Source organism: Musa acuminata, chromosome BXJ1-4 (assembly GCF_036884655.1).
Source record: "Musa acuminata AAA Group cultivar baxijiao chromosome BXJ1-4, Cavendish_Baxijiao_AAA, whole genome shotgun sequence".
Lineage (NCBI taxonomy): Eukaryota > Viridiplantae > Streptophyta > Magnoliopsida > Zingiberales > Musaceae > Musa > Musa acuminata.
Window position 1 is genome coordinate 40,298,507 of NC_088330.1, and position 18,878 is coordinate 40,317,384.

At 39.9% G+C, this 18,878-nt stretch overlaps 3 protein-coding genes and 2 long non-coding RNA genes across 5 annotated transcripts; 3 read left to right on the top strand and 2 right to left on the bottom strand.

The window, feature by feature from the left end:
• Nucleotides 1-1,579: 1,579 nt before the first annotated feature.
• On the top strand, nt 1,580-3,597 carry LOC135672629 (phytosulfokine receptor 1-like). The gene has a single exon (XM_065181128.1). The coding sequence runs from the start codon at nt 1,659-1,661 to the stop codon at nt 3,450-3,452; it is 1,794 nt and encodes a 597-aa protein (XP_065037200.1). The 5' UTR covers nt 1,580-1,658; the 3' UTR covers nt 3,453-3,597.
• Nucleotides 3,598-6,111: 2,514 nt separating this feature from the next.
• LOC135668872 (uncharacterized) lies at nt 6,112-6,693 on the bottom strand. Its single transcript, XR_010511333.1, has 2 exons — nt 6,555-6,693; nt 6,112-6,486 (listed from the first exon to the last, which is right to left on the bottom strand). It is a non-coding gene; the product is annotated as an uncharacterized LOC135668872 (long non-coding RNA).
• Nucleotides 6,669-7,643, top strand: LOC135668856 (heavy metal-associated isoprenylated plant protein 26-like). The gene is made up of 3 exons (XM_065178554.1): nt 6,669-6,901; nt 6,989-7,064; nt 7,130-7,643. Exons 1-3 carry the CDS (start codon nt 6,821-6,823, stop codon nt 7,438-7,440), a joined length of 468 nt encoding a protein of 155 aa, XP_065034626.1. The 5' UTR covers nt 6,669-6,820; the 3' UTR covers nt 7,441-7,643.
• LOC135668840 (uncharacterized) lies at nt 7,556-10,683 on the bottom strand. Its single transcript, XM_065178553.1, has 3 exons — nt 10,451-10,683; nt 7,908-8,054; nt 7,556-7,770 (listed from the first exon to the last, which is right to left on the bottom strand). The coding sequence occupies exons 1-3, from the start codon at nt 10,647-10,649 to the stop codon at nt 7,616-7,618; spliced, it is 501 nt and encodes a 166-aa protein (XP_065034625.1). The 5' UTR covers nt 10,650-10,683; the 3' UTR covers nt 7,556-7,615.
• Nucleotides 10,684-11,212: 529 nt separating this feature from the next.
• LOC135672630 (uncharacterized) lies at nt 11,213-12,872 on the top strand. Its single transcript, XR_010513035.1, has 2 exons — nt 11,213-11,971; nt 12,666-12,872. It is a non-coding gene; the product is annotated as an uncharacterized LOC135672630 (long non-coding RNA).
• Nucleotides 12,873-18,878: the final 6,006 nt, after the last annotated feature.

Genomic DNA, 18,878 nt, shown 5'->3' on the forward strand with positions numbered 1-18,878 from the left:
CCTTAAGTTTGAGGTTCTCTTCAACGCTTGAAAGAAGACTTATTTCATGATTTGTTTGACTTGACCTCCATTGGTCATCGGCAATCATGGGCAATTACTACACAAATGGCTGCATTGCTGCATGCAGCGACGACTGCTTGTGTTCAGCAGCCCAAGAGACAGTAAACGCTATGACAACCTACCTGAGTCACTAGCACTACACAAGTAGTAACAAGAAGGCAGTCACCCTGTTGGGTGCTGCTACCTTTGACCAGCGATTGTAGCAATGCACAATCGTAAGGGTCACTTGTTAATTGTGAATACATGCACAATCGATACTAACTTATGCGACGATGATAGTCGCATGTGTGAGAATGATCATGTGTGGGCACGATGGAATGTCACGATAGCTGTAGGGGTCATCGATCGACCGCAAAGGGAGTTCGAGCTAGCGACACACAAACTACGGACGATTGTGCATCATGGCAACCGTAGCCATCATGCAAGCGGCGACAATTGATAAAAAAAAAAAGATTAGGGTTTTCTCACACATTAAAAGATTAAAAATTGATGTTTCCTTGACAATTTCACCCTTAAGAAATTATATATTTTCAATATATGTCCCGATAAAATTATAGTTTTACTCTTCAAAAATTAATTTTTTCCCAACATTCTCAATTATAAAATTGACCAATTTGACTTGTTTTAATTAAACTTTACTTAAAGCCCAATCTTAGCCTAATTTTTTATCTACATATTTCTAAATTAGATTTTTTTATTGAACCTAATTTCGATTAATTTAATTGATTTAACTATTAGGTCTAATCTAGACAACTCAATTTTGGCTCAATTTTGAGATGTCCAAGCTCATTTAGATTACTTTTAAAATTTTTAAAAAATTATAAATTATAAACTTATGATATTTGTTAGATCAAATCGGGTTTTTTTTGGGGGGGAATTGTCAAGTATTTTTTGTGCATTATACTTTTTGCCATTTTTAGTTGTTATTTTGGGCTGAAAGTACTCTTAGTCACAACTAGATTAGAAATGGTAAATTAATAATTATATATATATATATATATATATAATAAATAACAAAGTATACATATTAATCTGGCCAACACTATAAGCTCTTGGAATACAGGCATTCAAGTGGGAAGGAAGAATAGCCAAATTGGTTTGGGTCCTTAGAAATCAAAGTCATGTATTCGTATATATCAAATCATGGATCATGGAAGTGAATGTTATTGATTTATACTTTCTTTTATTGATTCTAATCTAAAAAATAAGGGTTGCAGTAGTCACGTAGACTTCATGTTAGTCAAGCTTTGGAATTCAAAGTCTCAATGACCCAATGAAAACACTCCTACATAAGGGAAGAGATTCTGATTCATTGGGTGAATTCCAAGATTATTCATGGAAAGAAAAAAAAGCGACCGGTGAAAGAAATAGTTCGTTGATGCTTGTTTACGTGTTCTAACCCTAATTAATCGAGTTGTTCAAATTCAAAACCCAGCGAACACTCTCTCCCAACTTCATTATCAGCATTCGTCATTCAGACTAGTTTCCGAGAAATGACAGTTTGTGTTTTATCTTCCAAACCTCCCTCACCAATTGGTGGTGTATACCGGAGACTTCCCATCTCTCTGCGCAAACCCCGAAGACACGAGCAACCAAAGATGAGGGCCTCTCCGACGTATCCTTGCAATTGTATCCTCTTACTGCTACTGTTCCTCTTCTACTTGGAGACTGGCGCAACGAACGTCCATGATCAGAGCTGTAGCCCTAGTGATCTCAGAGCACTCTATGCTTTCGCACGCAGCCTCGACAGAGGAATCCGCGACTGGCCGGCTGCTAACTCCACCCGCTGCTGCGGTTGGCCCGGTGTCCGCTGTGCTCTGTTCTCGCTTAGCGCCGTAAGAGTCGCCGGTCTCGATTTGTCGGGGAAGGGCCTCGAAGGCGTCCTCTCACCATCCCTGGCAGGTTTGGACAAGCTGACCTTCCTCAACCTCTCAAGCAACTCCTTCCGAGGCTCCATCCCGCCGGAGCTGCTCCGCTTGAAGCTCTTGGAGGTGCTCGACCTCAGCAGCAACCACTTGTCGGGAGAGCTGCCACCGGGTATAGGCAACCTCTCGAACCTGTCCCGTTTGGTTGTCTCCAGCAACGGATTTACCGGGAACATTCCTGATGTGTTTCACGACCTGCGAAAGCTCGAGGTCCTCTCCACCAAATCTAATGGATTTGTCGGCCGACTGCCAACTTCGCTGTCCTCCTGTTCGATGCTTACGGTGCTTGATTTATTTAACAATTCTCTTGGCGGTCGCATCGACCTCGACTTTCGACGATTCGATCGTCTTACGACCCTCAACCTCGGATGGAATAGGTTGCAGGGGCTCATCCCCGAGGCTCTCTCTTCTTGCAAGGCATTGAAGATCTTGAATCTGTCTCGAAACAACCTTAGCGGACAGGTCCCAGAGAAGCTCTGCAGACTTCGGTCCCTCTCCTTCTTGAATCTGAATGTCAATAGCCTCTCCAATATCTCGCAGGCTTTAGGAGTTCTTCAGGAGTGCCATAACCTGAGGGTTCTTGCTCTTGCCTCGAACTTCCAAGGTGAGGAAATGCCGACGACCGGAATCCGGGGATTCCAAAGATTGCGTGCCATGAGCATCGGTTATTGTGCTTTGACTGGTCGTATCCCCTCATGGCTGAGGAATTGCGAAGAGTTGAGAGTTCTGGGTTTACCATGGAACCGTTTGACCGGAGAAATACCGTCATGGTTTGGAAGGTTTGATCATCTCTTTTTGTTGGACTTGGCAAATAACTCGCTCTACGGGGAGATCCCTGCTTCCTTGGCAGAGCTAAAGAGCCTTATGCCAGAGATTCCTCCGCAAGATGGCGATGATTCTTCCATTGAATTCCCGTTCTATGGATGGAGCAGCAATCAACAGATTCTCGACGGACTGAAGTATAAACATTATACAGACTTTCCACCAGCAGTGAATTTGAGTTATAACAGATTGAATGGATCAATTTTGAAGGAGTTTGGAAATCTGAGGTATCTTCATCAGCTGGATCTAAGTCGGAACAACTTGTCAGGTTCCATTCCAGAGGAACTGTCAAGCATGGTCAATTTGGAGAGGTTGGATTTGTCTTTCAACAATCTGTCAGGGAGCATTCCATCCTCCCTCACCGGGCTTTCTTTTCTTTCCTTTTTCAGTGTAGCTTTCAATCACTTACGAGGACTAATTCCAATAGGAGGTCAGTTCTCGACCTTCCCCTGTTCTAGCTTCGAAGGAAATCCAGGTCTCTACAGTGATTCGTTGCCTTTCTGCGAACCTGTGAAGGCAACGTATCCGAAGGAAGGTGATGTCGATGAAGATAAAATTGCTTTCATTTGGTTGCCATTTTCCATTGGAATGGCATCAGGTTTTGTGTTTATCGTTTACGTTTTGATGTGTTGCTGGCAATTATGATTACCTAACAGATCCAAGGATTAAATAGTCTACCGGATATATATATATATATATATATATATATATATATATATATATATATATATATGAAAAATCCCTTTTTAGTTCCTGCCAGATAGAGATGTGTACTCTTAAACTAAATGAAATAAACTGTAATTTTGCATAATTTCTGTTAGTATACCGTAAACAATGTATGATTGAATGATACTCTTTGGTAAGTTCTTCTCCCTATTTAAATCTTTTTTTCTCTACCGTATGAATTTATGGGTGTGGTCAATAAGATTCATTGGGAGTTTACCTTGATAAAAGGACTCTTATAATTATTTATTTTAGAATTTATACTTTCACCTATAAATCAAAAGAATTTAATAGGAACTCAACACATGATGTGACAATATATAATAGAAAGATTATAAATATTCTCTATCTCTCTTTAATCCATTTTTGATTGCTTATAGTAGTTGAATAAAAAAATAGAAATAAAAAAAATGAATCTAGTTTTTTTCACATATCAATATTACTGTAGTTTTCAAATCGAATAATGATGCACTTAGAGAGAACAATATCGAAAAGTTGGGATGGATAGTTATTTGATTTTAGTTTTTTCATATAACAAAAGTATTATTATAGTTTTTATACTTTTAATTGATATGAGAGCTACATGTTTTAAAATTAAAATAAATTAAATCATAAAAAAATAGATATATTTATGTGATTAGATATACTAATCTTTTAAAATATTTTTTAATTTTTAAGTAATATTATTATTGAATTAATTTGTGATGTATTATGTTTAATCTTTGAATCTATTTATCTATGCTCCTCACTTATTTGTGAGCAATATTATTGAATCCTGTTTGTTGATTATAAATTCAATTGATGAGTTTATGAATAAATATACTTTTGAGATAAGTGACGTAGGAAATACATCGATCAAGGACTCGAATCATCAAGGACAAATTATCAAAATAAATGAATTAAAAATTATATTAAAAAAATATCATGTTGGAAATTAGATATCGAGTCAGATGATTAATCGACGTGTTAAAGATTAGACTTTGTATTATAAGTCCGAACATATATCGAAAGGATCACATGTGCTGATAGATTGAATAATTTAGCAAAGGAATTAACGATATACTGGAAGGACCATTCCATCCTCCCTCACCCGCTTTCTTTCTTTCTTTCTTCAGTGCAGCTTTCAATCAATTGCAAGGACTAATTCCAAGTGGAGGTCAGTTCTTGGCCTTCCCATGTTCTAGCTGTGAAGGAAGTCCCGGTCTCTACAGTGATTCTGGACTCCTCTGCGACTCGACTCGGCTCGCGACACAACTGAAGGAAGATGATGCTGATGTGTTTCGGAGTACTACCATTCACATTGATTTCGGAGTGCTACCATTCGCACTTGGCGTAACGGTGGGTTTTTGGTCCACTGTACTTATTTATGTGTTTCTCGAGTCAAACATCAAGGAGAATATATATATATATATATATATATATATATATATATATATATATATATATATATATATATATATATATATATATATAGCATACATATTAGGACTGATGTACAAAATCCTCTTTTCTCTTACCTTTGAGTTGGAAAGCTTTATTGATTAGGCCGCAAATATAACTATTTACGAGGAACTCTGTTTGTTTCAGTTCTGGAGATTTTCGTGCATCCCACTAATATTGTGGTCATATGAAAAAGATTGGATAAATTTCTAAAAAAAAATATTTTTTTTTATTTTGTTTTCTATTAATTTTTTTACTTATTTTCACATGCTTCCCTTAATTCCTAAAAGGTAAAATTACCTTTCGTCTTTATCCCATAAACTGTTGCCTCTACCTCATCTTAATTGCGTGCCCTTAATCTTGCTATAGTCCTCACCAAAATGCTCTCACCATCGCCTCACCCATGCACCCTTGCCTTTATCATTTATATCACTGATTGACGTCACAATAGATGTTGAGGAGATGTTGGCTACGAAGGAGTTGGCTTTGGCTCACTCCCACCCCAATTGCCACCATTTCATCATGTGATGCCTCCGATAGATCCTTACACAGGTGGAGCAAACATGGTCTGACGCATAGCGAGCTCTTAAGGGGTTCTATTTTATTTTTTTAGAGACGACGGACAAACAATAATGATGGACAATACATGGGGTCTCGAGATGAGAGAGACGACGGACAATAATAATGACGAAGATGATAATCGATGGGACGTAGGTCAATAGTAATTTTATTTTTTTTAGAAAATAAGGGATAGCTTGTGAGAATAAATAAATAAATAATATTAATTGAAAAAAAATAAAAATAAGAGGTTTTTTTTAATTATTTAAAAAAAAAAGTTCACAACAATAACTATTTAGAAAGAAAGATACTGAGATTTCATCTATGTTTGGTGCCTTTAATTATTTCCTCTTCGCAAGACTTCTCATATTCTGTGCAGTTCACTCCCACTCGATGAGATGATATCATAAAATATATTTCTATTTATGCACGTCATACGGTACCCTCATGTCCCCTCTCGTTAAAGGATCAGCCTACCCAAAATTATCGTATAATTCCGTAATACCTGCATATATAAAAACAAAATTACCAACCGATGAATATAGGAGAATAAGCATCGCTCTATCCAAATGAAAACTTAGAATAAGAATAATTGAACAAAATATTTTATTTTATCGAACAACTTCGCTATCACCGAACGGGTCGGTTTGGGGGGACGAATGCAAACCAAGAACTCGATCGACTGACCCGAGTCGAGACAACAGTATCGCATTCCCAGGCAGCCTTGTGCACTTCCACCACACAGTTGTCCCGCCCCAAATCCCTCGTCTTCAACGCGCTTCACCGTCACAGAACAAGCGTACATATGGAAACAAGAGAAGCCCAACGACTCGAGCCAATCCCATCTCGTTGTCGGCGACCATCTATGTCGGTAACCCGTCCATGAACCAGCTTCTGGTCTTTCTCTTCCGGGGTTGAGCAGTGGTACTGGTACGTAGCTTCTGGTCTGCACTGATCACTGAACAACATCTGTCACCTAACCTATCGACAGTGACGAGCACCATGGTAAAAAGAAAAGGAATATACCGCTCGATGGGCATGCGGAAGGGCCCGTGTGATTCCACCGAAATCTCCGGCAAAGCGGTCGAGCAGATGCTGCTTCATGTGGCCATGCTGTAAAGGATAACTTGTGCGTATTTAAGCCATGGATGTGTCTAGGTTGATGCAGATTTTTGTGTTCCTCTTGCCGCTGGTAAACCAAGTCCCATCAAACCGCTTTCCCAACGTTCGCGGCCTTCTCTAGTTAGATCTTTCAGAGAACCTTTTAGAGAGAGAGAGAGAGAGCAGGAAGAATGGGCTTTCTGGAACACATCTCTGAGATCTGTTCGTTCCCGAGCAGTCACAACAAGTTCAAGAAGACGAACCAGTTGCAGGTAAGCACAGAGGTTTACCTGCTCTTATTAGTCTCCTTCCTGCCCTGGAGATCGAGTATATGATGTGTGAATCGTTGATGGATGCAGACGGTGGAGATAAAGGTGAGGATGGACTGCGAAGGGTGCGAGAGGAAGGTCAGGAAAGCAGTGGAAGGCATGAAAGGTTTGAAGACCGACCTTGCTTCTCTCTTCTGCGATTTGATCCTTCTGAAGTGCTTGTGTTTGCAGGGGTGAGCAGCGTAGAGATCGAGCCTAAGCAGCACAAGGTGACGGTGGTAGGGTACGTGGACCCGAAGAAGGTGATAAGGAGGGTGGCGTGGAAGACGGGGAAGAAGGCGGAGCCGTGGCCGTACGTACCGTACGACGTCGTAGCCCACCCCTACGCGCCGGGGGCCTACGACAAGAAGGCGCCGCCGGGGTACGTGCGGAACGTGGTGGACGACCCGGCCGCGGCCCCGCTCGCCCGCGCGAGCTCCACGGAGGTGAAGTACACCACGGCGTTCAGCGACGACAACCCCAACAACTGCAGCGTCATGTGAAGGCCGAAGAGCCCGTCGATTAAGCTTTTGGTCATGCCAATAACAGTCCGCAGAGTGGTGGTGTTGTGTTAGAGCATTGTTCTTGTGATTTTTATGAATATATTTATTCTTTTCCCCCTTTTTTTTCCCCCTTTTTAGTAGATCGTTCATGTTATGTCGAAAGTATGTGATTGTGTTAATTCGAGTTTTTTCTTTTTCTGTAATCTCTACCATTCTTTTCCTCTCGTCTCAGTGCTTTCCTTGTAGACTCTTCAACAGCCATTTCGATCCTCTGGTACAGATCACCAATTTGAGTGTTCTCCACCATGTCTTTGCCGGCCTTTAGGTTGGCTAAATTAGTCAGCAAAGACAGCAAGGTTGGCTAAATTAGTCTTTGAACCACCTGATGCGAACATGACGAAAACTAACCACCAATCAAATAAACAAAGAATCTTCGTATCAGTCTGCATTTTGTGGGTGTGAGATACCTCTGCCATCGAGAGCTGTGGTCCATGTTTGTGCAGCTTCATGTAGAGCTGGTGATGTTATATGCTTCTTCAGCTTCTTGGACACCATGAGCATGATTGCAACTCCAGTATATTTTGCGGTGAATCTCTCCGTAGTGCTAAAGTTTCCTGCAATTATTGGCTTCTTGGTAAACTGCTTTTTAGAAATCCAGCCAGAAATCGACATAAGTCTAAGCAGATCAAAATGAATTTACAACAATGTATAGTGTTAGGAGACAAGCAACTCTATCATAGATATCAGGGACCATTTTTCAGTGACTAATCTTAAACATCTGAGTCTCATTCAGAAGTTCAGCATAACACAAAAGTAATTCACCCATAAAACCAATAATGTCAGATTAGACAGACGATAAACCGATGCACCTTTAGAACAAAGCTGATAAGGTATTTGATAACTAGCCAAGAAAATATTATATATTATGTAGAACCAACCATGAAATTTCAGACAATCAAGATCGTCTGATATGAGATATTGCAACGATCCTTAGCAATCTGATATGAGACATTTTTCAGTGACTAATCTTAAACATCTGAGTCTCATTCAGTAGTTCAGCATCACACAAAAGTAATTCACCCATAAAACCAATAATGTCAGATTAGACAGACGATGAACCGAAGCACCTTTAGAACAAAGCTGATAAGGTATTTGATAACTAGCCAAGAAAATATTATATATTATGTAGAACCAACCATGAAATTTCAGACAATCAAGATCGTCTGATATGAGATATTGCAACGATCCTTAGAAATCAGACTTCAAACAGAATCTTGTCTGAGAAATATAGAACTGTCTATAGTTTCTGAACAATTATAATTAGTAGAAATCAACTGTAAATTTAGTACATTTATTTTCATTCAGATCATTTCTGTTTTAACGAGTTTTAGGAGTCGATTAGGTATTTGAATTCAGGATAACTATGCCCATCTATAAGTTGTATTTAGCTGCTCATACAACTCTTATTAGATATGTGTAACAAAATGCCACAGTTGGAATTTATTCAGAGCTGACTACACCCATCTATAAGTTGTATTTGGCTGCTCAGAAAACTCTTAATAGATACATGTAGAATGATTCAATCGCTCGACTGGGACTCTTCGAGAGATTGCAGTCATATAGCTTTTGGAGTTATTTTTGAAGTTGTAAATAAGATAAGGTCCAAGAAGACTGTGTTTTAAGTGTTTTTATGGTACATCAAAAATAGTCACATAAATTCAGCTTAGAAAAATCAATGTGCTAAAAATGTGACCTATAATGCCTTATATGCATATCCAGTCGTATTGCATAATATGTGTATGCCATATCACCAAACCTGAAGTAGCCAAAACCTACATAGAACGAATAACCAACCAAAAACTGAGGCACATCCAAAGAAAAGAAAAGAAAAAAAAAAAAGGATAAGCCGACAGAAAACAGAGATGCGGGCACAAAAGGGGGTCGGTTTGGGTTGTGGAATCCATCATGACTTCTTATTAAGCTGGTTACAACAAATTCTAATAGTACTAATCCACATACTATATAACACATTGTTAAGACACTAGCACTAATCTTGCGAATTTCAAATATATTAGAATCTTGGCTTGAATGACTAAATTGTAATCTAAAGAATTATCTCTGAACATATAAAACAGACACTAAGCTTAACATGCTTAGACATGTAATCAAAGGATTCTAAAACCTCCAAAGTAGTTCTGTATATGTTTGGTGATAAGACATACACAAGGTGATCATCAACCCACCTGCACTGGGGCAAAATATGTATCATAGCATTAGCAATACATCCAATTATTACAACTCAAACTGAACATCTATAATGAAATGACAATTTTTCATAATGCAACTCAGTACTCTGAATTAGTATACAACAACCAGCCTTTGTGTATCTTTTTTTTAATGCATAAATTTTCTAGTTTTCACATAGTTTACTGAAAGTTTTGCTATGCATAAATTAGAAAACATGTCAATGACCATGACGAAGCTGAAATTACAAAACATTATGGCACATAAATCAGCGTAAAAATATCAAAATGTGTCTATGATATCAAAATATTATGGCACACACTCAAAGCTGAAATTAAGCAATACAACAATGAGAGTCTTTCAAGGAACCAAATATGACGACCACTTAGAGTATCTTTGTTAAACGAAGAAAGCACCGAAACAAATGAAAGTGCAAAACTCACACCTTTATATGACACATTGTACTCATGTTCTCAGATTGTTTTGGTATCTCCTGCACCTACTTACATCCAAAAGAAACTATGGTTTGTGTTCTAAACCAAGAAAGTAACCAATTGCTCGTTCTTTTTCATTATGCTGCTAAGTTACGGTACCTCGCTAATCACGGAATCTGCAAAGACCATCACTCTCACCCAATAAACCCGGAGCCATGCATTCCGTAGGAAGATAAATAAATCAACACTAAGTAGCTAAATTTGTTGGTGATTGCTTCAAATCAATGTAAGGTACTCAGCGATCAAGACTAGAAAAGAATCCAAGCAATCACCTTTGACCTTGTTACAGAGGGGGCAGGCCTCGTAGTGGTAGGGGACGGCATCCTTGGGTATCAACTCGGGAGATGGCGGCTCAGGAGAAGGAGAGAGCTCCAGCACTGGCGGGCGGAGGATACGGCCGCCATCTCGACCGCGTCGAGGTGGTGACATAAGAGGCGGCGGCGCAAGCGGCGAAGAGCCAAAAGGAATCATTAGAGCAGACTTCCACGTGGGCCGTGGGCATTAACTCATGGGCCTAATCTGTAGTCTGTAGGCCGTACGCGTGTCCAATGACCCCTCTTCCTTATATATAACGGTTCGGAGAAAAGCGTTACCAAACTCGTTCCGCGGGTCGGCTTTCACGTCTCTGTTTCTCTCTGTTTCCGAACTGGTAATTCGATTGCTAACCAACCATGAGAGTGCATAACATACATTGTTTAGTGACTATGAACCACTTCATTCCTTCCCCTCTTTCATGGTTACCAGCGAGTTGGACCCATCTAATAAATGTTGATGGCAACATATTGTCTTGTTCGACTAATAATTCACCCTTCAAGCGTGAAGAACTTCTGATATCAAGTTTTCATTAAATGCTCGATTAGGACAGATTTGGCGAGTGTGTTTGGAATTCATCGAGTCGTTTCTGTATTTTGGTTGCATTTTCTTCTGATTAATGTGGTCTATAAATATCTGATGTGAACATTGGAGAAGAGCTCGAAGCCCGTTCACTGTCCATACACATGGCATTCATTTAGCAGCATTTAGATCAACCATCTTGCTTGGATGTGGAAACTTTATGTTCTCTTTTGCTCCTCCCTCTCCATATGCAATAGCCTGTGTTGTTCAGAGCTCAGCAGTAATGGCTGGATGGGTAAAACCTCAAAAGCTGTCGGTGCAGCGTAGATGCAGAAGGAACGCGAGGGAATGTGAACTCTTTGATGTACTGAACCACCACAAATGTCAGTCATATATCGGTGAGCGGGAGGGACGGAGAGAACACTGTTAGGAAGTCATTCGCCATGAATACTGCTGCAGCTGTCTCTATCCTTTGGTGGTCTCGTGTTTTAAATGCTTCGCCACAACATACCCACCACTTTAATCTCCCTGTCACTCCATCTCTCTCCCCTCTTCATCTTCTACCACCAACCTTTAGCTTTTTTCCCCAAGAGATCAGATGAGAGTTGAGTTTGATCGGTCCAGATATTCCACTTGGAAGAAGGAACGCAACATCCTCTCTCTCATACGGTTGGAGAGAAAGGAGAGGGATCAACCATGAAAGGGCTATTGTGGTGTTGGTCCGGCTCACTCAGAATGCATCAGCAAGAAGGCAAAGCAAACGCCTTACAGATTGCATTCTGATTGAGCCGCGCCAATATCTCAGCACTCTTTTCATTCCTCACTCCTCAGCGCATGCAGTTCTGTTGCCATCTCTCTGGATTACATCTAAGCCTGCTTGCAACTCCCTCATTCCAAACTTCTAGCGGTGGCCGTGACACTGAGTTTGCTGTGATTAGTGACTCCGCACTGCAACCCAGGTACTTTATAGATGACCTTCTTAACTGATGTTGTTATCCCACTGTGAAGCTGTTCTTTTCGTATCACCAGCCATATAGATCAAAATAATTTCTAAGTGGACCGGATAACCTTTGGATAATTTCATGATCCCTGTATACGTGGGATGTGAGGGACCATATCAACCATAAAAAGAATCACAAGGCTGACTCAGCCACCTACATTTGCTATTTCATATTATTTAGATTACATTTCTTCCAATGAGAAGCTCCTAATTCCAATCCTTCATTGTAAAGATAGCTTATTCCTTTTATGTTTTGATTTCAATCGATCCAACTGGAGTCAAACAATTCCGATACTATGAGACCACAAAATTGAGATCCGATGTAGGTTGAGGGTAATTGTTCATGGTTGAAACTTGAACACAATTTCAATCTGAACCAACCTATCTAAGCTTGACGTTATCAGCATTTTAAAGCAATAAATAGAATTATGGATTATAAGATGAGCAGCTGTGAAGAAGCGTCCAACAGTGTCTCCTTCTCTGTCTCTCTCTGCTGACAAAAACCAGAGGACGCCGTGTACGGCCTCCCATCTCCATGGCCGTCTCCAGAATCCTCGCCGGCATGAGATCCCCGGCGTCTTCTCCTGTTCTCCACCATCTTATTCCTGTTTCCTCCTCTTGTTCATCTTCTCAGTGTGATGTATTTGATGCAGTGCATGCAGGTGTTGATGGTGAGAACCAGACAATATATTACGGATTTGATAACGTCTTCCACACAATCAAGGATTGTTGAATTGAATCCGCGTTAAATTCAAACCGAGAGTTGCGAATACATGGAAATGCAAGCTTCCTCCACTTGCATGTCGACACAGGCTTCCTCTGTTATCATGATTTGGTTTAGCTTCGGACCTCTTGTTGAATCGTACGGCCTCATGATTCTCACATATATATATATATATATATATATATTAGAACTGGTCGACACGTTCTTAAGCTAACACATCATTGTTTTGGTGGGTGAGGCCATAAACACAACCGGTATCGTTGGCTAAAACGAGGACTAAGTCAAACTTCACATGCGACGTGTTGTTGACTCCATTCTCCAATCCAGTACAGAGTAACGAAGCGCTTTGATTGCAGCAGTTGCGACTCTCTCTCTCTCTCTCTCTCTCTCTCTGGTGTTCCTACTTAGAGCGAGCAAGGAGAGACTTCTTTCTGAAATCTTCTGCAGTAGATATGATCCCACAGGTGGAGTACGTCCGTGAGGACCTCGCTATGTTTGCGCTCCACATAGGTATTCAAGTACTCAAAGGAAAACGTATGCACAGGCTACTCCAATCACAGCAAATCGAACCCCGCCTCCTTAGGAGTAAAAGCACCATCGCCGATCAAGCATCAAATCATCCTATCGTATCCTATCTCCAAGCAGTTGTCCCAATGATAGATCCATATATATATATATATATATATATATATATATATATATATATATATATATATATATATATATATATATATACATGCATCTCGTTGCAGGGTGGCATGGAGACTAACGCTGCCTACTGAACGATGAATGGTGAGTCCTGATGCAGTCGGAACACCACCACATACTGCAGCATTCACAGGGTCAACTGGTGAACAGTTGGAGCAGGTGGGAATTGGGATGGCATAAATACCATCCAGCGGCACCTGTCTGACGTACCCACTTGCTGTGTAGTACTTTCTGGCTAAGCTTATCATGTTTCTTCAATTCGATCAGAAGAAAGGAGGGAAAAACTAACGAGAAGCGCCATGGTTAGAGAAAGAAGATAGAGAGAGAGATGGTCAGCGGTGCATATGATTGCCATGGGATTCTCATCATGAGATTTTGCTCCTTTTCTTGTCACCACCTCCAACACAGCAGACCAATCTTTGCGTCTCACCACGCTTATTTCCGCTTGTCCCCTCACCTGACACTTCCATAACTGTGATTTTAAGCCGCATTTATACCAAGATTTGTGTTACAGCCGTCACTTTTTATCTTCTTTTCTCATTCTCTCTCTCTCTCTCTATATCAAAGATTTGGTGTTACTGCCGTCACTTTTGAGCTCTCCTCTGTGCCCTCCTTTTTCTCTATATTTTTTATGTCTTTTTTTTCTTTTAATATATATTTATATATTAAACAATAATATTTTTCAATTATCTACTATCATTATTTTAACCGCTCATGAACATACATATTTAACGATTTAAATTATATTTACACTTGGTTTTTTCCTAGTTAGCTCATATATTTAATATTTTACGGATAAACTTTTGAATCCTTAACACACATCTTAGATAAAATCCATCTTCTTACTTTTATCCTTAGAGCAAAAAAAATAATATGGATTGTAACAAGTAATGATCATTTCTTATGCACCATGAGACTAAAATACAGTATTATAATAATTACATAAATATGATGTACTCTATTTTTAGATTTATCATATTTGACTATATTGATGTCAGATTATATAACTAAATGATACTATCTATACTTTATTGATTCTCTTGTCGAATGTCTTGTGGTTTAATTTCTGTTTCTATACTGATATCAGATGAATTAAACTATATTATCGGTTAAGACGCCATCAAAACATTAATTAAATGCTTAATATTGTGGTGATGCATTCAAGTATCAGTAAGTCTCCATCTAATTTACTCGCCAGGACTGAAGTGAGGTAGCCAACCAGTTTGGTTCGCCAATCAAAGAAAGTGATATGGCATGCACGGCTTGGTCGTTCTGCAGACGCAAGTCCGGCTAGCCTTGAATTCTTCGCCTTCGTTTGAGCATGTCACTTGGTGAGTATAACTGCTGAGGAAGAGTCATGTCGAAGTAGAACATTGGATCCGTATTCTGATTCCTTGGATTTCGCTGGGAAATTAATGTGGGAAGACCTCGAGCACCAGGTGGTCATTTGAGTTCCATGCAAGGACACAGACATCGTATAAGGTTGAAGGTGTACATTCACATGCCTCATCTCTAACGCTTTCTGAGAACATTTATACGGTCAGCCAAGGAAGAAGAAGAAGGTGTAAACCATTTCAAGAGTCGGTACAAGGAGTGCTGTACTTCACCACTTTGTCTAATCTCTCATTTCCATGGTGTTGGACATCGGTTGGTGAGGTGGAATTGATGAGGATTAAATGCATGGGGAGAAACCGGCAAAGGAGCTGGTGTGCAACCGAGGATTGTTAGTGACAGGTGATGGTGGGGGTGGGGTTGTGGGCATCATGAATGGTGGCAGATCACAAGACAAAAAGGAGGGACTGCGCTGCTGGCTCCTGTTCCTTCTTCAATGCCCTCCTCTTTCCTCCCAACACACTGGTAAAGGATGCTGGATTGTGAACCCTCCTGGGTTTGAAGTGGAAGATAACTGTATCTATTGCTTTTCTTTTTGCTCGTTCCCATAGATGGTGGTAAAACAAGGTGGGATATAAGGAGAAATGCATCTTGTTCATGAAATTGTTGATTTATATATCATCCACAAACTAATGACGTCCGATAAAGACAGAAGTGATCAATGCCAAGAGTATTCAAACTATGGAACAGTCTCTAGGAGTGTGTTAATTTATAGTGGAAAGAAATGATCGGTTCTCGTGTAAGATTTGGAATATATACAAGTAGACTCAAAGAAACAGGAATTAATCTTCTTATATGATTATTAATAATTTAGAGGCTTAGTCTTGAAGAGCTATCACAGATTATATTATTATATTTTTACAAACGACTTAAATGGATAGATTATGGGTTAAACTCAGATATATATTATTTGATTTTTTTGATATTTATCAATGAAGAACTATTTTCTTTATCGTCTTTTATAATCTATCCTCCTACAAATATCTTCACGTCTGATATATCAGCCGAGTAAACAACTAATAACGAGAAAGGAAAAAAGAAAACCATCAGAATCATAAGAAGAGATTGCATTGCCTGTTCTTCTTAGAGAGAGAAGTTGTTGGTTTCGGGGCAGAAGCAAGTGTGACAGCATTGCGGTGAATTCTTTTTAAGGTGGTCGTAGGTCCACAGTAGTCAACCATTTCTTTGACCGTTAATAATTTTACTTTTGGAAAGTTATGGCAAGTGAGGAGAGAATGGGAGTAATTGATGGCTTTTGTTGTCTGCCTCACATTGCACTCATCCATCCAATTCAATGGAGTTTTTATCTTTTTGTTCGGTGACAAAGACCACGCACCAAATCTTCCTCAGGTGGTTCCTTTGCGGTCCATCGCCATGTCAGTTCCAGTTCCATTAATCAGCACTACCCCACTAGGTTTGTAGTTGTTCTTTAAGGTATTTTCCTATCTGCTCGAGAAGATGGCCTCTGTTCCCGTTCTGGTGGTTGAGAAATGGCGTTTCGAGTGAGGGGAAGAGCGGGATTAGTAGGAGGGCGGATGGCAGGCAAGTTTTGATCTCTTTTATTTCCCTGGTTATTATCTTCTCCCTCTCTCTCTCGCCCACAGCCATCCACCCACCCACTATATCGTTCACGTTTCTCAAGGATGGTTTGAGAGGAGAGAATGGGATAGATGATTGAATCCTTCCTCGCCACAGAACAGTCATCTCATCTGGTCTGTCGTTACGTACGTCACAAGAAGAATAATCCCATCCTCACCCACAGTAGTCCTCTCATTTTCACCCTCTTTAATTTGGTAGTAAATTTGCCCTCCCCCTCTCTCTTTCTCTCTCCGTGTATAAATACCATCTATATCTATCCTCCTCTCTCGGTGAGAAGTATCATCTGCTTGAGGCAGTGGCATGTGATCTACTCTGTGTCATGTGGGCTTATCAAAGGGTTGCTCGCAGAGGTGATTGGCATTCTGTCCACCTCCAGCCACATCCATCTCTCATGAACAAGGAGAAGCATCCGGATGGAGGTGGGCATCCTGCCAACTGAACTCTGCTAGCTTCTCTTTGTAAAACCCATGTGACATATCTTTTCTTGCAACCGAGCACTTGGATCCTTCTCATAGAAGTACACAAAACATGCACTGGAAGGTAAAGTTGAAGATCGAACATATGCGGTCCTTCCACTGGTCTTTTGGGCTTTCTAGTGTTTCATGACCTTACGTTTCCTTTGTTAGCATGAAGGAAGGTCTTCCCTTCTTGGATGCTATCGTATGTCATCGTTGGATGTTGGAATTACATGGGCTGTTTCGATTTGCCTCCGCGCTCCAGGAATGATTACACACGGGATCTTCTAGCTTTGCTTCGTTTTGCTTGTTTCCTCTCTCAGCCATTCCTGTTGATGCTTTACTGGTATTCCTGTGCTAATATTTCAGAAGCGTTCCAATCTCAGATCTGATGTAGGGCGAGAGTGGGAACGAGAGATAGGAAGAAGACACAAGACTATCTCATTGTGAACCCTAATTCCTTTCTATTTTCTCTCCCATGAAAAATATTTCTTTTTTTTCCCTATCCATTTTCTCTCACTGATTTTTTTGGGGTTCTTCTTTACTAGAAAAAGGGGAACAAAATCATTCTTCGATCTTCTTTCTTGCACCACCTTTTGCCATCATAGTGAATTGAACTGTCTCAGGAATGCTGAGATCTTTTCCAGAAATCTACACAAGGACCAGTTCATGATCTATTCTTGAAGTTTCAGAAATGTGTTGCAGATATTTAATTTCGTTTTGTTCTTAGCTCTTTGTTTCTCGTTGCAATCGCAGAATAAAACTAATTAAAAATGTAACAAAATCACGAACATAAGATCTTGTTTGTTTCTATTTCTTGGTTTCATTGCAGGATCATCACCACTGTTAGGGTTCTATGATCTTTTACCCATGCTAGAGAGAATCGAATGCTTGACAATGATAAAGGTTTGTTCTTTCTTTTGTCTGTCTAATTGATTTAGGTTTTGGATGAATTCTTTTGTGCAATTACAGCTCCATGCATTTGCATATATGTCCCTATTCATCATTAGGCTGGTTGAGATAAAAGATAGCATGTGATTTATATTCTTATTTTTGTTTCAGAAAATACAACTTGCCGTGAAAACACACCACATTTCTTCCTATTTGGAAAACAGAAACAGCAAGCTCTTCAATTTCAAAATGACAAGTGCATATCATCATATCATATCATATATATGCGCATCACTCAATTATTTTGGCTTATATGTTTCATTTTCCTTAGAAACCTCAAATGTAAATGCAATCAATATATTCCAGTCTTTTCTTATCTTCTTGTTGAACTTGTGATTCCGAAAACAACATACATGCATTAGAAGCTTGATGTTAAGATTCAACCCGAGAGAAGGTGCTGTTCTCATGAGCATTAATGGGTCAAGAGGAAGAGGAAGGCTTGAACAGCTGTAGGACGTTTGATCTTTACCATTTGGCAGTGGAGGGGCATTGAGATCATCATTCTCTTGTGCTAGCTAGCATAGTAATCTCTCTTGAAGTTGTCACCTAATAATGAGCTGCTTGAACCGTTCTTGATCCATATTAAGTGGTCAATGTTGCCAGGAGCCTGGGGAGCTCAGAAGGCATTCATTGTTTCAGCCTGCAGCAGCTGCTGAAAGTGAGTTCCAACATGCTTTTGGTGGTGGAATAATTGCTCATAGTTGTCTCTTTGCACAGAAGATGCATCAACCTTCTCTTTCCTACCCTCTTCCCTTATGAGTTGCATCCTGTTGGACCACAAAAACTTATCACATCAGACAATACAATTCTTTTCAGTATACTCATCAGAAAATAATGCTTTCAGGTTGATCTGAAGATGTGGTGTGTCATCTCAAACTGGTAATCCCTCATATGCTCCCCTTATTAGACAGCTTGCCATTTGCAGCATTCTCACCCAAAATATGATATGAGCCACTGACAAATGTAATGAGTTAATTGTGTTGGAATTGTTGCTTTTCGCAAATGGGTATAAGATTCATGGCCATCATACAGATTAA

Coding starts and splice junctions, on each gene's coding strand:
- LOC135668856 (XM_065178554.1), top strand. CDS start 6,821: ATGGGCTTTCTGGAACACATCTCTGAGATCTGTTCGTTCCCGAGCAGT. Junction 6,902..6,988: donor AGAAGACGAACCAGTTGCAG/GTAAGCACAGAG, acceptor TGATGGATGCAG/ACGGTGGAGATAAAGGTGAG. Junction 7,065..7,129: donor AGCAGTGGAAGGCATGAAAG/GTTTGAAGACCG, acceptor TTGTGTTTGCAG/GGGTGAGCAGCGTAGAGATC.
- LOC135668840 (XM_065178553.1), bottom strand. CDS start 10,649: ATGATTCCTTTTGGCTCTTCGCCGCTTGCGCCGCCGCCTCTTATGTCA. Junction 8,055..10,450: donor CCTCTGTAACAAGGTCAAAG/GTGATTGCTTGG, acceptor CAATAATTGCAG/GAAACTTTAGCACTACGGAG. Junction 7,771..7,907: donor CACAGCTCTCGATGGCAGAG/GTATCTCACACC, acceptor TGACTAATTTAG/CCAACCTAAAGGCCGGCAAA.
- LOC135672629 (XM_065181128.1), top strand. CDS start 1,659: ATGAGGGCCTCTCCGACGTATCCTTGCAATTGTATCCTCTTACTGCTA.